Source organism: Oryza sativa, chromosome 11, assembly GCF_034140825.1.
Source record: "Oryza sativa Japonica Group chromosome 11, ASM3414082v1".
Classification (NCBI taxonomy): domain Eukaryota; kingdom Viridiplantae; phylum Streptophyta; class Magnoliopsida; order Poales; family Poaceae; genus Oryza; species Oryza sativa.
The window spans coordinates 21,328,542-21,344,872 of NC_089045.1; the positions used below are offsets into that span (position 1 = coordinate 21,328,542).

At 40.4% G+C, this 16,331-nt stretch overlaps 1 protein-coding gene across 2 annotated transcripts; it reads left to right on the forward strand.

The window, feature by feature from the left end:
• The first annotated feature begins 3,761 nt into the window (after positions 1–3,761).
• On the forward strand, positions 3,762–7,529 carry LOC4350644 (F-box protein At5g03100). Of its 2 annotated transcripts, XM_066305207.1 has the most exons (6): positions 3,762–4,010; positions 4,492–4,609; positions 4,712–5,015; positions 5,127–5,569; positions 5,649–5,798; positions 6,928–7,529. In XM_066305207.1, exons 2-6 carry the CDS (start codon positions 4,523–4,525, stop codon positions 7,246–7,248), a joined length of 1,305 nt encoding a protein of 434 aa, XP_066161304.1. In that variant the 5' UTR covers positions 3,762–4,010; positions 4,492–4,522; the 3' UTR covers positions 7,249–7,529. The 2 variants fall into 2 exon arrangements, with proteins under 2 accessions (XP_066161304.1, XP_015615279.1); XM_015759793.1 differs by having other exon boundaries at positions 4,712–5,569.
• The last annotated feature ends 8,802 nt before the right edge of the window (positions 7,530–16,331 follow it).

Consider the following 16,331-nt stretch of genomic DNA (forward strand, 5'->3'; position numbering starts at 1 on the left):
ATATATGGAAACATATCATAATAGGACTCTTCCTATTATGGGTATATATACTGAGAGAGAGGGCTTGAGAGGTTGGTTGATGTATCCGCATATGGTTAAAACAATAAAGCTGTGAAGCCCCTCCCTATATTCGTGTTCATCTACTATATGATTGTGTGCATGAGATCATCGTCTTCTACTCCGGATCAGCGAATAGACCACTGGTTATTCAACAGGACCTTCGCCTCTTACTCTTTTTTTTCTCCGTCACGCACGGGAGAAAGAGAGAGAGAAGCTGTTTTGTGTGTCCGATTTGTAGTTTTGTCTTATTTGTTTTTGTTTTTGTGAGCTTTTATAATTTTGCTACATATCAATAAAGTATTTGCTATTTTGTATTTTGTCATAGTTTCATTCTGTTTTTGTCAGATTTTTATAATTTTGGTACACATTAATCAGTTTATCGCTTATTTAGACCATAGCCTTCACCACTAAAAATCTCATTCTTAATTCCGCTATTTGCTTGCTAGAAATTTATCAGGACGTGACACCCCATTTTTTTTCCTGAATCGATCATGCACTCAATCAAATGTAACTGAACTGGATAGTAGGCAGTAGACCTGTTGGAAATCGATGGATCAAGATCATTTTTAAGTATATTTTGTTTTTGTCGGGTTTTTAAATTTTTGAAAAGAGGTTTTTTTTTGTTGAACTAGAAGAGCATATCGCTCCTCCCATTTCCATTAAGAGAAATTTTTGAAAAGAAGTGGTTTTGACATTTTTCAGTGTATCATTTTTCAAAATAAGTGGTTCAAGGAGATGTCATTTTTTGGTGTACTGATTTTGTTAGATCTGTCATTTTTGTAATTTGCTAGTTTTGTGAGAAGAAGTTATGTCATTTCTGTAAAGCTTCGTCACTTTTGTGAGAAATAGTTCTGTCACGCAAGAATTGTACTTTGTTTTATATTTTGTTCAGACCAGTGACGATTGACTCAGTTCGTTTCTCGCTTTGGTGTGTGAATTTCAAAATGAGCTTGCTGCCCGAAGCATGGACCGACAAGGCGTAGAGGCGGCTACTAATATCAATGTTTCTAAAATTTTTCAAAAGAAGTAGTACGTTTTGTCATATTTATATTTTGTTTTTTTTAGTTTTTATTTTTTTCGAAAGAAGTGGTTTTGTCATATTTGTATTTTTGTATTTTGTTCCTTTTTTGAATTTTGTTTTTGGTATAGTGGCAAATTTTGATTTAAATTTGTTTGTTTTTAAATTGTTGGTTTTGTTTATTGTTATTTTTGTTTTTGTCCCTTTTTATAATTTTGGTACATATTAATCAAGTTGATGCGCTATCTTCATGATAGTAACTATAAAATCATATTATTTAGGTCATAGCCTATATCTTCTGCTAGTTTTGTATTTGTTTTTGTTTTTGTCCGATTTTTATATTTTTGCTACATATTAATTAGGTTGATGCTTTTTTCAGTTTTTTTATTTCTTTTTTAAAAAGTGGTTTTTGTCATATTTTTATTTTTATTTTGTTTTTGTCATTTTTTAATTATTTTAAAAATAGGTGGTTTTGTCATATTTGTGTTTGTTTTTTTGTCAGTTTTTTAAATTTTGCAAAAAAAAATGTTTTGTGTGTCCGATTTGTAGTTTTGTCTTTTTTGTTTTTGTTTTTGTGAGCTTTTATAATTTTGCTACATATCAATAAAGTATTTGCTATTTTGTATTTTGTCATAGTTTCATTCTGTTTTTGTCATATTTTTATAATTTTGGTACACATTAATCAGTTTATCGCTTATTTAGACCAAAGCCTTCACCACTGAAAATCTTATTCTTAATTCCGCTATTTGCTTGCTAGAAATTTATCCGTGACACCCCGCCTCCACCGATATTTTAAGATGAAGAAGCAGTGAACTCCCTCTTGTACTTTTAACCCCTTCATTTTGCAGACTGCGTAGTGTCTTGTGAGCTTAACTCCAGCAGTAAAGTATTTCTTGATTGTCAATATTCTCAGCTCTTAGGATACGTTACTTTTCACCTTTGAGGTGCAGTTCATCCAACGTTCTGCCCTCACTCAAGTTTCTTCAGAAAAGCCCGTCTTTTCCACTAAATCTTACTTTTTGTTCAGATATGATTCCAACACGCAAATCTCTGCCAAATGCAAACTCTCTGTAATTGTTTGGGGTTAGCCTTTTTATCACCTGTTCATCTTTCTTTGTTTTCTGTTTTGGAATGAGTTCACTTTGAGTCAAAATCGAGTACAATGGGTCCCCCAACTTATGAAATCAGTGCAAACGAGATCTCTCGTCGGTATTATCCTCGGTTTTGGCTGGTGTGGTGCCTACATGGCCTCTTTGACCAAGTCTTCATCCCACATGTCATTGACGTGACGCATACTTGGCAATTCGATAAAAAATATAAAAGCAGCAAATTGAAAATAAAAAATTAAAACAAAAATATGTGGGACCCACATTTTAGCCAAAAAGTACAAATGGGACCCACATGTCAGTGGGTCCTACTTCTTCAACCTCACCCCTCTCTACCTCTGTCTGCTTCTTCAACCACGCCGAACGTGCAGGCAGCGGCAGGCGGTGGGAGAGGAGCGGCGTGCGGCAGCCGGTGGGCGACAGGAGAGGAGCGGCACGCAACGCATCTCCATCCTAGCACCATCCTCTCCGACCGGTGTGCTCCTCATCTCCAGCGATGCCTCCTCCACGAAGGAGTCCCTCCTCCCTCTCTCCCGTCGACCGGTACAACCCTACCACCACTGGATGTTGGAGCAGCTAAGGTTTGGTGAGAGAAGAGGAGAAAGAGCCGGAGGAGGAGGGCCTGGCGGGCAACCCCAACGCCGAGGTGGAGGAGGCGACGAGCCCTTCCGCCGAGTCATCCACCGCTTCCCGGAAGAATCCGGCGAGGGGGGGGGGAGGGGGGGTAACCGCCGAGGCCGCCGCCGACATCTCCCTGCTCGAGGCCACCCTCAGCGAGAGCAGCTCCCCGTCGAGGCCGCCGTCAAGAATTCCCTGCCCGCGGCCGACGAGGAGAAGGAGGATAGTAGCTCCCAACCCTTAGTACCCGTCTTGCTGTCAGCCTGCTCTGGCCACCGCTCGCCCCGCTACACCAGCCGATCGGCCGCCGCTTGTCCCGCTCTGCCAGCTGGAGAGAGAGATGGGGTATATGTTTTTAATGGCATGGTCTATTGATAAATTAATTAAATTATTAAAAGCAAGAGTAGTGTGGATGATATGTGGGGTCACATGGGCCCCACTATTTTTTATTATTTTGCATGTGAAACTGACATGTTGGTCCCATGGCTTTAATTATTTTTCCAGGATCAAATTGCCACGTAAGCGTCATGTCAATGCGACGGAGGGCGAAGACCTAGTCAAAGGAGCTACGTAGGTGCCAGGTCAGCCATAACCTGGCATAATACTACCGAGGGAACTTGTTTGTACTGTTTTGTAAGTTAGGGGATGCGCTGTATCCGGTTTTACGGTACACGGATGAATTTCGGACTGGGTGACAAATAGAGGGACGTCAAGTGAACTTATACGTTTTGTTTTCTATTTTTGACAACAAACGGGCTTGAAGCCCAGATCCAATAAACTTGTTCGGATAGAGCGTGTTGTTTTGCTGGGCTTTTCTGAAGATGACAAACAGGCCTGCAAACAAGATCCGACCCAAAACAAAGGCAAGGGGCGCGTGGGAGGAGGCAACGGAGCAGTGGGATGACGACACGTGCGCGCATCGTATGGCTATAAATTGGGCTGTAACTACAATTTTTTTCAGCCGTGTATCACATAGAGACTCCAAAAAAAAAAAAAAAATCAAAACCAACCGCCGCCGGCTCCCAGCCTCCCCTCTTTTCCTCCCATCCGACCGGCGGCGAGCCGGCGGTACGCAACGCTCTCGCGCATCACCCCGCCCAACTCCGTTACACAGAGCCGCCGCCGTCGGAGGGTCGGCCGCCGCACTCGACGGGATCCCCTCCCTCATCTTTGCTGCCCCCCGGCGGAGGCCGGAGTTGATCTCTTTGGTAAGGCGGCCACGAAACAAAACTTTCGCCGTGCTTGAGTAGTTTATCGGATTGTAGTTGGTTGTTAATTAGAATAGATGGGACCTGAAAGCTTCAGCTCTCTAGATTGGGGATCTTTCCCTTGTTCGTCTCATGGGGCATCTTCCTGGATGCAACAGAGTTCAGCCATCGTGGTGCCTGTAGCCATGTGATCCGTGGATTTATAATTGCAATTAGTGTTTCAGGATGAGGGAAGTGCAGAGATTGCACCTTTTTCGTTTTTATTCAACCACTATGCAGCCACCGGAGCATCAAGCTGAGCCCAAAAATCCCACCTTTCCTAGGGGGGGGGGGGGCACTACAGATAATGCTCGCTGTGTATCTAAAAGAGAGCCGGCGATTGTTGGAGAAATCATGGTGGCAGCTAATTCAGTCATGCTCCTTCAGAAATATTCATTTTTTTAGCTGAAGTACTAATTGTTTGATCTTTTACTCTGTGTAGTTGGAACAGCATATATTCGTCTCTTTAATTAATGAGGCGAATGAAGTCACGTCATGGAGCAGCAAAAAGGGCCCCCGAAAAAAAGCCAGGCATTTTTCAGCTTGATGATATTCCTGAGGTAAATGCCAACTGCTATGACTAAAACTTGCTCGCTAGACTCATTATCCAAATTGGTCACTGCTACATTTCTCAAACTATTTTGCTTGCCCTTGGTTTGCAGAATGCTGTGTTCATGATACACCAGCTGTTATCTCTGAGAGATGCTGCACGTGCCAGTCTCCTAACTCGAAAGTGGCTACGTGTTTGGAGATTCTACCCTAATTTAGAGTTCACTACAAAGGCATTGGGTCTGAAGAAACGAATTCACAAAGTACAGAGGAGGGCAAAGTTTGTCAGTTGTGTTAATACTGTCATACGACACCATGCTGGAACTGGGGTGAAGTCATTCATCATCAAGAAAAACCTCAATAATCAGAAGTACACCCATTATCTTGACCGTTGGATGTACTTCGCAGTCAGTTCAGGTGCCAAGGAACTGACTCTTGACTTACGTCCACAAAGGTTTATTCATTACCGTAATATCCAATACAACTTCCCATCATCTAATTTTGCTACCCCCATGCCTACCTCCGTAGAACATCTGAAGCTCTTGTTTTGCTATTTGAGGCCTTCACCAACATTTTTTGGCTTGAGTAACCTGAAAACACTTGAGTTGAGCTTTGTACGTATAACTAAAGAAGATTTGGAGAGCTTGTTAAGCTATACATTTTCCTTACAAGAGTTGAAGTTAAGTCAGTGTCCAAACATAGATCACTTGAGGATCCCTGATGTGCCATCTAAGCTCAACTACCTTGATATTGATTTATGCTGGATAAGAGCACTGGAAATACACATTCAAAATCTAGTTATCTTTAATTACCATGGAAGTGTTCGCTTTAGAATCATACAAGGAGAAGGATCTTTGTTTAAAGAGGCACGGTTTCAGTTCTCGTGTGGGGACGCTATAGAGTATGCTATCACAGAAATGGCTCCAGCTTTGCCAAATCTTGAAACACTGTTTCTGATTGGATTTTCTAAGGTTTGTGAATGGAACCAACTTCTTTGAGAAATTTTCACAAATATTCTATCCTGACTTCTTGACCGTATTGTATATGCAGATGGTTATTCCAACCAGAGATCCAAGACATAGGTTCCATTGCCTGAAGCACTTACAGCTGAAAATGATAATGCTCTCAAAGAAATACAATAACCTCTGCCTTGTTTCTTTTCTTGATGCTGCGCCATTTTTGGAATCACTTATTGTGCATGTAAGTTTCTCAACATCTGTTGCTTTAGTATTTGGAGGAGTGACGGAATAGAGGGTAATTGAAGTTAACTTTGCGCCTTTTGTTCTACTTGCGAATTGCAGAATGCGTTTTTTTTTTATGATCCTGTGCTTTTATTGGTTTAGATGGAAAAATGCATAATATCTGAGACAATATGTCTCACTTATTCCTAAAGTTGTGCTGCATTTTCAATTTGGTCCATAGACATTAAAGCCTTCATAACACATCCATGCACTTGCAAATGTTTATTTGCAGGTGGTGCAGTCCAGAACTTAGAAAGATAATAATAAAAATGATAACATAAGTACTAAAACAGTGAAAATCCTGACTAATCTAGAGATAAAATCATTGTTAACAACCTGCATGCTGAAGATATTTTTATCATATTTGGGCTGAAAAAATTTCTTGAGAAGAAATTTGTAACCGGATGAGGTTGCATACTTGCATCTTCGAGAAAAACTTAAGGGGAAAATACATTCTATGGATGGCCTAATACTCTTGTGGCTTTGGATCGAGTGTCAATCATACAGTCACACCAATGGTGAGCAAAGGAGAATATGAACTTGTGACAGACTGGAGCATGGTATCTTCCACATAGACAAGGATCAAGTCGATAGAAAATAATCGTGGTAGAAGAGGAACCATTTTATTATTTCTGGTATATAGCTTTGCTAGGAGCCTCTTTACTGGACCTTCAGGATTCATTTGGCAAGATTTCTGACTTAAGTGAACAGGACCTATCCCTTTGCAAGTTGCATGCTGTTGTACATATACTCCTAGCTTAATGGTTTGTTTGCATTTTTTCTTTGACATAGTTGTTTATTATTCTATGATTGATTTTATTGGAAACTTTTTTTAATAATGATTCATGCCCTACTATATGTCTTGGTGTGTTGATATTTATTTTAAAGATAACACGCATTGGTTTCTGATGGTTACCCTTGGTCTGCAATGGATCGCCTTATTTTAATAATGATTCATGCCCTACTATATGTCCATGGTTACCCTTGGTCTGCAATGGATCGCCTTATTTTAATAATGATTTCTGATGTTTTCCAGACCTTTCTTATTATGCTTAACACCCTCACTTTTTTCCCTATACTTTTCGTAGGTATGCAACGGATCACTTTATTATCCTGGAAAGAAAACAGACTTGAGAAGGCTCGAGAAACGTGAACCGCATAAAAACCTCAAATTTGCGAAGATGACCGGGTTTGATGGAGAACGATCAAGCATTGAGCTTGCACTGCACATCCTGGAGAGCTCAACTAACCTTGAGTGCCTCATTCTGGATCCTAGAAAATATAAATCCGAGTGGAAATATATTTATGAAGAGAACTTGCGCGATGTTCAGTGGAGAGTACATAATTTCACTATTTCGGAATACATTGCAGAGGCAGTTCCTTCACATGTTAAATTATTGTTTTCATGATTCTCAGGTGTGCGGCTATAACCATTGTCTTGAACTCTCCACCACATTTGAGATTGGGTTTGAGTTATGAAGCCGGCCATCTGCTGGTGTTGTCGTGCTCATAGTTTTGCATTTATGGTGGTGCCTTTTTCTTTTGGGGAAAAAATGTATATGCTCACTTCTCACATGTACCATTAATTCTTGGTGTTGCTAGCTTATCTCAAGCACATATCAGACAATGAATATTTTCATCCAGACTAGTACTAGTAGTTATGCAAGTTCAAAAGGTTGAATTTCCCTAATGTGGTCATGGTTTCGAAGTATAAAATGCTGAGAATAATTCTAGATTTGAAATTATAGCATTGAAATTTTGAATTTTGATAATCAAACATTTTAATTCAGTTTTTTTTCTTAGGTTCTCTCTCCAGGTTGAAAATAGCGTTTTGGATTTGATTGCCAAATGTAATTTTGACTATGAATAACTTATAAAATATTTGTCCTAGAAACATGGGAAACATGGAGATCATATTATAACTAGCAAAAATGCCCGTGCGTTGCAATGGGTGGAAAATTTTTAATGATAATATATGTTTTTCATGCATAACCATATTAATGGCAATGTTTGTATGGATCGTTTGTAGCTAAGACAATTAGAAAATTGGAACATCTTCAATATAATGGCCCAACCTCAACGATGGCAACCTTATTGATGTTTGCTTTACCTAAAATAATTGGATTATTTATGTGACAACATGCATATAATTTCAAATACTCTTTTAATCTCATTCCTGCAACCAATAATAGGACCAATCAAATCCTACACTGTCTTGCATGGTCAAGTCTACACAAAATAGAGTCATTGAGCACTCTTATCTAAATAACAATTAAAAATATGTTCATTTTTTAATATTATTTCCATATAATATGTTATCAAGAATAGTAGCTATACTTAACAAAAAATAGTTTGATAATTGCCTACAAAGATACACAGGGTCTCTAATACAGGAGAATAAATGATGAAACAAAAGCCGTAGAGGAGATGGAAAAAAACCGATGATCCTATCTGACCCAAGGGTCCATCAATTTAGCTTTTTTTTTTTTGGCCGTTTTCTTAGAGCGCCTTGTATTTTTATAAATGGTATCCTTTTTCTTGCGTGATTTTTTCAAACCAGTTTTTAAGAAATGGCGTGTTTTTGCATGTTTTTTTCTTTTTTAATGGCGATGGAATTTTTTTTTTGTTCTCGTTCTTTTTTTTTTGTTTTTTTACGGATAAAGGAAACCTTTTTTTCAGCACATTTTCTTTTGGAGGGCAGCTACCCCACGGGATTCCGTTGTTGCAACACGACAGTCATGGGATAAAATTAACACCCGACAGATTTAATACAGATTCCTCCTTCCGACCGAGCCCCCAACCAGAACCCGGCTCGGTATCGATACCTCGCTGGCGGACAACTGCTCAGAGCAGGAGTGCTCCTTCCTTCGGTCGGCCAGAACCCTGCTTTGCACGCAATACCTCGCCAACGCCGCCTGCAACTACTACGAGCAAGACTCCCCCCGCCAGAGAAAGAGAGGAGGACTTTGGTTGCGATAACAAATAGGAGACAAGGATCGAGTCTAGGGAAGGGAGAAGAGGAGAGAACACATGTGGTGCTTGATACTTGATACCTCGTAGCCAGCCATGATACCTAATGCCTTACAGGTGCCCGGTACCAGGTCTGATACATGATACCTTACAGGTGCTAGGTACCAGGTCTGATACCTATGGATACCAGCCATGATATCGTAGGTACTAAGCATGGTACCTACTGGTATCATGTCTGATACCTGGGTATCAAACGTGATACCTACAGGTCTACAGGTATCAGACGCGATACCTATAGGTACCAAAGTATCATGATACCACTAAAGTATCACCGCAATAAAGAACCAAAAAATCATATGTTTATCAAGAGAGAGTTGAATAAAAACCAATAAAGGAAATCGATTCCATGAATAAGTCATCATAATTGCAGAATCACCCATAGAACATGTAGAACCCAAAATCAAACGCAGAACAAGACAACACAGATGCTTAGAGGTAGAACCCAAAATCAAACGCAGAACAAGACAACACAGGAGCTTGGAGGTAGAACCCAAAATCAAACGCAGAACAAGACAACACAGGAGCTTGGAGGTAGAACCTAAAATCAAAACACAGAACAAGACAATACGGGAGCTTGGAGGTCGAGATCCTTGATCTGGGTGTACGGATCCACACCACAAGAGGTCTCTTGTCCTTGATGATGGTGACCTCGTCGACGATTGCCACCTTCTGGAATGTGGTGAGCAGCTCCGCCTCCATCATGTGCTTGGGCAGTGCACCTACCTCACGAACAGCTTCACGATCTCCTCCTCTACTCCGTCCACGGCTCCACCAGCAGCAATGGCGGCGGCGGTGATGGCAGCTTCCTCCACGCCCGACGCGCCACCCCGCAAGGCCAGCCGCGCCGTCGCCTCTGTGCTCCATGAGGGTGGTAGTCAGAAAGAGAGGGAGGGAGAGAGGGGAGGGAAGGGAAGGGAAGAGACGAGAGGATAAGGTTGAATGGGTGGTGTGAGGAGTGAGAGCTAGATATATAGTCGTAGTAGTTACTTATCCCGTGCCTATGGAAAACCGTTAGTTTTTCTGTTTCTTTTGAGCTTTTAATTGACATTATTTTCTCACACATTTTTTTAACTGCTTTCATTTTCTCGTGCATTTTTTATTTTTAAATGTACGATGAAAATTTCTTTTTCTAAATAGTAAGATTAGATTAGATTAGAGATAGAGAATATATATATACATACTACTAAAACGAATGAAAATGGGGCCTTTTTGCCGCGCTTTTTTTTTCTGACTTTTCTCTTTTCTTTTTCCCTGTTTTTAAGGGCAATCGGATCTACGGTTTTTCTTTTCTTTTTTTTAATCAGACTTTTTTTTTCTAGGTTGTTTTTGTATTTGGACTGCTAGTAGAGGCCGCGCTTTTTTTCCGACTTTTCGTTTTTTAGTTTCCCCCATTTTGGAATCGGATCTACGTCTGTTCTTTTTTTTCGCCGCTTTCGTAGGGGAGTCGGACTTTTTTTCTAGGTTGTTTTTTTCGCCTTCTTTTTTTTTTTGCAAAACCTACTCAAACACGGATGACAAACCGCGGAAACATCATAAATTTTTATAACCGACTCAAACACAGATGACGGACTGCGGAAACATCTTCAATTTTTATAATAGTAGAGAAGAGATAGAGATTAATCCAAAAATATATTTTGACAAAATCATATATTTGTTGATATTTCTATAAATATGTAATAGAAAATAGTGGTCAAAGTTATTTTTAAGGCTTTTTTAAAGAGTAAATTTCACTTTAGACCATCTTTTTATTACCGATGTTTCGTTTTGAATCACACTTTAAGGCTTTAACCAATGTTTTTACTTTGGACTGGATATTTTTATATTTGTGACTTTGGACCCCTCAACTATTTTATCCATCAGCATTCAATTTGTTATATGCCAAAAAAAATGATGAAACATATAAGGAGCTGACGTACTCAAGATCGTTTATACGCTAGAGAAGAGAGCCTGGATGGTCCAAACTGAAATAAAGGCAACTTTACCCGATCCAAAGTAAAAGCATTGATTAAAGAGTGGTCCGACGTAAAGCACCGGTAATAAAATTTAAAACCTAAAGTTCGTTGAGTATTTTTAATTTTGGCCGTGTTTAGATTCAAATTTTTTTCTTCAAACTTCCAAATTTTCCGTCACATCAAATGTTTGGACATATGCATGCATAGAGCATTAAATGTGGACGAAAAAAAACCAATTGCACAGTTTGCATGTAAGTCACAAGACGAATCTTTTGAGCCTAATTACGCCATGATTTGACAATGTGATGCTACAGTAAATATTTGCTAATGACGGATTAATTAGGCTTAATAAATTCATCTTGCAGTACATTTAATACTTCAAATGTGTATCCGTATACTTAAAAAAAATTGGCACACGAACTAAACACATCCTTTAAACTTTCTTATATTTTTTTAGAGCCAAAAACTGATATTCAAAATTATGGTTCCAAATGGCAACTGTTTTAAGCATACTATTTGTCCCACCAATACAATATATAGTGGCAAAATTGATTTTTTTTCCCAGCTAGAGCACATGTGAGAAGTGCACTACCACAGAGTATAATGGCATATATAGAAGGTTTCAGGAAATAGTGGTATATGTCAGAATTATATATAAAAGACAAACAAAATGTGTCACCTGGGTTTCGATTTTTTCCAAGGAAAAAGGTACTTCGGCTATAAAATTGTCCAGTAACAGCCAGCCGGACATACTTGTCTCATTTACTGCCATAAGGCCTCATTTGAAACAAACAATTTGGTAGGATTTAAATTCTATATGGAATTTACTTATTTCGCCCGTACACTTGAACTATAATTTCACCCGGCCGGAATTTTCTTATTCGATTGTTTGTTTCAAAGAATTTGATTTTTTTTCAAAATCCTACAAAATTTCTTTAGATTCCGTTCTTTTCAGCTTTTGGGAAGAGCTGCTATTTTATTTTCTGTGAGCACGCTTTCTAAATTGTTAAACAATGTATTTTTTTAATATTAGAGAAATTATTTAAAAATCAAATAAATATTTTTTAAAAATTTGTAACAGTTAATATTTAATTAATCATGTGCTAATTATCCACCTCATTTTACCTCAAAGGCTCAACCCAACAGCTCTGTCAAACTGAGCCTTAATGTATTTTTTTTCTTCAGTTTTACTTCAGTTTTTTAACTCCATGTTTCTTTTTCTTTTGAAACTTTGTAACTCCATGTTTTACGTGTGGAAATAGTCCAATATAACTCCCTCAACAAAATGTTCAATCTAATTCGTATCTCTCGACTACAAACAGGGTAAATCGATCCCTCAAACTATTAAAATAAACCATGCAAGATGTTTCCACGGTCTGTTTTAAGGACAGTTTTAGCTTGTGCAGAATGTTTACTTTGTCCACTTGGGCTGGTATGGCAGCCTATTCAGGAAGGAATTAAAAATAGAAGTGGGCCCACGTGGCAAGGGAAAAATAGAAAACTATTGTGCTCACTTGTTAGTGCCACTTCTCCCCTCTCTATCTTTTTCCCAACCATAACATGCTCCGTGGCAGCTCGATCAGGTCTAGCACCGGTGGCCTCGCCTTGGCATCCCTGCGTGCTCCACCGACAGGAACACTGAGAGGAGCTCTTGTGTCAATCACTTCCATTTCTCTCGTCAACCCATCTGTACAGCTCTAACTCAATTTTTTCCTAATAATTGTTATACCTCACAAGTTATATTAATTTGCTTAATTTGCTTATCGTCAGTGACGGAGCGTGGAGCTCCTCACCGGGAGACCGCGCAGGCCCCCCTTTGCCGGTTCGGCCGGGGGCGCTAAGTGAGATTCTTCGCCCTCGATCGATCTGGAGAATGTTCGCGAGAGAGCAAGTGCACGAGACACGGGCGATGTAGACAGGTTCGGGCCGCTGAGAAGCGTAATACCCTACTCCTGTGTTCTGGTGGATCTGTGTGTGAAGGAGTTACAGAGAGCCGGAGAGCCAGAGAGTTCAGGCTCCAGAACCCCTCTCGCCTCCTTTTTTTTCTTTTTTTCTTTTTGGTGGGCAAGGTCCTCCTTTTATATCTCAAGGGGATACCACATGCACCACTTCTACCTACTTTTCTTCTGGGTGGGGACCTACCCTATCTTGACCAAAACTTGGCTTGCACCTTCGCCTAGAAGCTAAATCACAACTTGTCCTTGAGTGAGGCTCAGCGCCGTCACTCGCCTGACACCGGGGATCTCCCTGTTACTCTCTCATTAATGGGCGGAGATTTGCCATGGCTGCTTTCCAAATGACCATCCGACGAGATGGGTCATACCTACCTCTACTCCACCGGAGGCAGATGCATCGTGGGAGCACGGTTGTCTGCCGATGACGCGACCGGCGTCAGACCAGTCACAGACCGGTCATTCTTGTCCACCACGTGTCAGTTTAGCATGCTACACGTCTGCCCTTCTTCATACAATGACTTCCTTGCAATGGTTGCGATGAAGCCTGGAATGTATCTGGCCGGGGCTGACGTGCCAACTCCAGGAGTTCCCACGCCGGCTCCGGCTAGGGACGAGTGCCTGGAGGCTCTCATCATTCCGACGGGACGGGGCGAGGCGTGTGTCAGGCCGTCTGTTGCCACCTAACCCGCGATCTGACCGGTCTGTGACCGGTCACACACTGTGACCTGTCACGGACCGAACGAGTGTGCTGCGCTGCATTAAATGCGGCGTGGGGCGCTCGTCCAACCCGCAATAAACGCGGTTAGGTGAGCGCCGCTGTGCTCACCTAACCCACACACGTGGCGCCAAACCCACAGGGGGTCGGGGCACCCTAGCCCTCGGGGCCGAAATGGGAGCGGCCCGACCCCTCGGGGAGACAGAGGGAGGGGCGGCCACATCACCCTCGGGCCCGACCCCCCCCCCCCGATGGGGTCAGGCCACGTGGGTGACTGCAGCTGCCCCAAACCTCTAGTCAAGATACCCCGGTCCCATGTCACCGATAGTCAGTGTCTTGACTCATTGACTACCAATGTGTTATAAATATAAGGTAACTTGCCCAGGGGAAAAGTGGCATTCAGCATGGATCCAATAATTTGATCGATATGCCTGTACTTTTTTCTTCAATTGTAGAAACCCCGGGACGAGAAATAGTAGGATTGGTTCTTATAATTATCACATAATTTTCAAAAAAAAAAGAATTTATCGAAATTTTGAGTTTTTTCTTGTTGAATAATGCCAAATCAACACAAAAAAATATCCAAAAATCCAGAAGTCAAAAGGAAATGAATTAGTTAATTCAATATGAGAGAAAAGGGGACCAACACTTGATTTCGTTGCCAAAACGAATCCCATTCAATCGTTTATTCATGGAATGAGTCCGTCGGAAAGTTCAATCAATCTTTTTTTCATATACATTTTGCCTTTTCTAACCGATTTGTGCGTACTCTACTTTCTTATCTAGGACTTTGATATACAAAATATATACCATTGTGAAGCATAGATTGCTGTCAACAAGGAATTTTCATAGTATTTAGGTATTTCCACTCAAAATAAGAAAAGAGGGTCTATTAAGAACTTAATAAGAATTAGAGGTTGATTTGGGGTTGCGTTATATCTATTAAAGAGTATACAATAAAGATGGATTTGGTGAATCAAATCCATGGTTTAATAACGAAGCATATTAACTTACCATAACAACAACTCAATTCTTATTGAATTCCTATAGCATAGAATGTACATAGGGTGTACCCATTATATATGAATGAAATATATTCATTAACTTAAGCATGCCCCCCATTTTCTTCAATGAGTTGATATTAATTGAATATCTTTTTTTAAGATTTTGCAAAGATTTATGCCTAATCCATATCGAGTAGACCCTGTCGTTCTGAGAATTCTTAATTCATAAGTTGTAGGGAGGGACATATGTCACCACAAACAGAAACTAAAGCAAGTGTTGGATTTCAAGCTGGTGTTAAGGATTATAAATTGACTTACTACACCCCAGAGTATGAAACCAAGGACACAGGTATCTTGGCAGCATTCTGAGTAACTCCTCAGCCAGGGGTTCCGTCCGAAGAAGCCGGGGCTGCAGTAGTTGCCAAATCTTCTATGGGTACATGGACAACTGTTTGGACTGATGGACGTACCAGTTTTGATCGTTACAAAGGCTGATGCTATCACATCGAGCCCGTTGTTGTGGAGGAAAATCAATATATCGCTTATGTAGCTTATGCATTAGACCTATTTGAAGAGGGTTCTGTTACTAACATCTTTACTTCCATTGCGGGTAACGTATTTGGTTTCAAAGCCCTATGCGCTCTACATCTGGAGGACCTGCGAATTCCCCCTACTTATTCAAAAACCTTCCAAGGTCTGCCTCATGGTATCCAAGTTGAAAGGGATAAGTTAAACAAATATGGTCATCCTTTATTGGGATGTTGTCGGGTCCCAAAACTAATGACTTGGATCCGACAAGGATTAGTATCAGTAAATATTGATACATATAATATAACTGGTTCTTCATTGCATATGTGAAGTTTACAATACTTGGTATTTTACAAAGGTGGGTACTTACCTAATTATACATAGGGTTGCTATTATACAGCGGAAGTCTATTATAGTTTGACTAGGAAGGAATAAACTCTAGGGTTCTCTAAACTATCGGGGTCATCATAGTAGTAGTCATAGGGGTCCTCCTCTTGACCCAGATCTGAAAAAGGGTTAAATTGAGCAAGAGTGAGTATTCGCAATACTCAGCAAGATATCGTAGAAACATGTCGTGCATGGATATATAGTGGGGTTCTTTGCATAAAGCTATAATAGGCAATCTGGTAATTTAAGCAAGAATTTAACAAAGTACAACTATCAAGTTTCTAACCAAATACCATATGTCCCCCAACGCTCAAATCCGTGAGCACGACAATTCGAATATATTCATTTTCACTTTACTGCAGTAAATATACGCTTTACCCACAGCCCATGACTTGCCAATAATCATCAGCTTTATTTAGTCATGGCCCAGTATTAGGTTATTAACAATAGTGGCACATGCTCCATGAACTCTAGTCCCCATGCGCTCTGAACGTACATTATCAGCATTGTGAGGAGTTTTGGCGTTGCCGAGGTATTTAGGGGAAACTAATCGTATGACACCATGTCATCTCGATCAGGGTTTATAAACATAATATAATCATAATTGAGCTCATCAATCCAATTACTTGTACATGGTAATGGTATAAATTGCCATGCGCGGCATATAGTTGCCTCCTGCTCGAGGACTTAAAAACAAGAACCACTATATAGAGGTACCACATTGTTAAATAACATAATAACTAGGTCTGTCCCCACTCTAGAACTGTGGTCGTACTCGTTTGTTCTTCATAAGTACTTGGGCAATCTTATGTCGGTTGCAACAGTACTAGCCACCCAAAAATCAACCAATTCTAGCGTACTGTTCCAATCTAAGTATGGAGCATTTTAACCAGATTGTAAGCAAAATAAGCAAGATTAAAT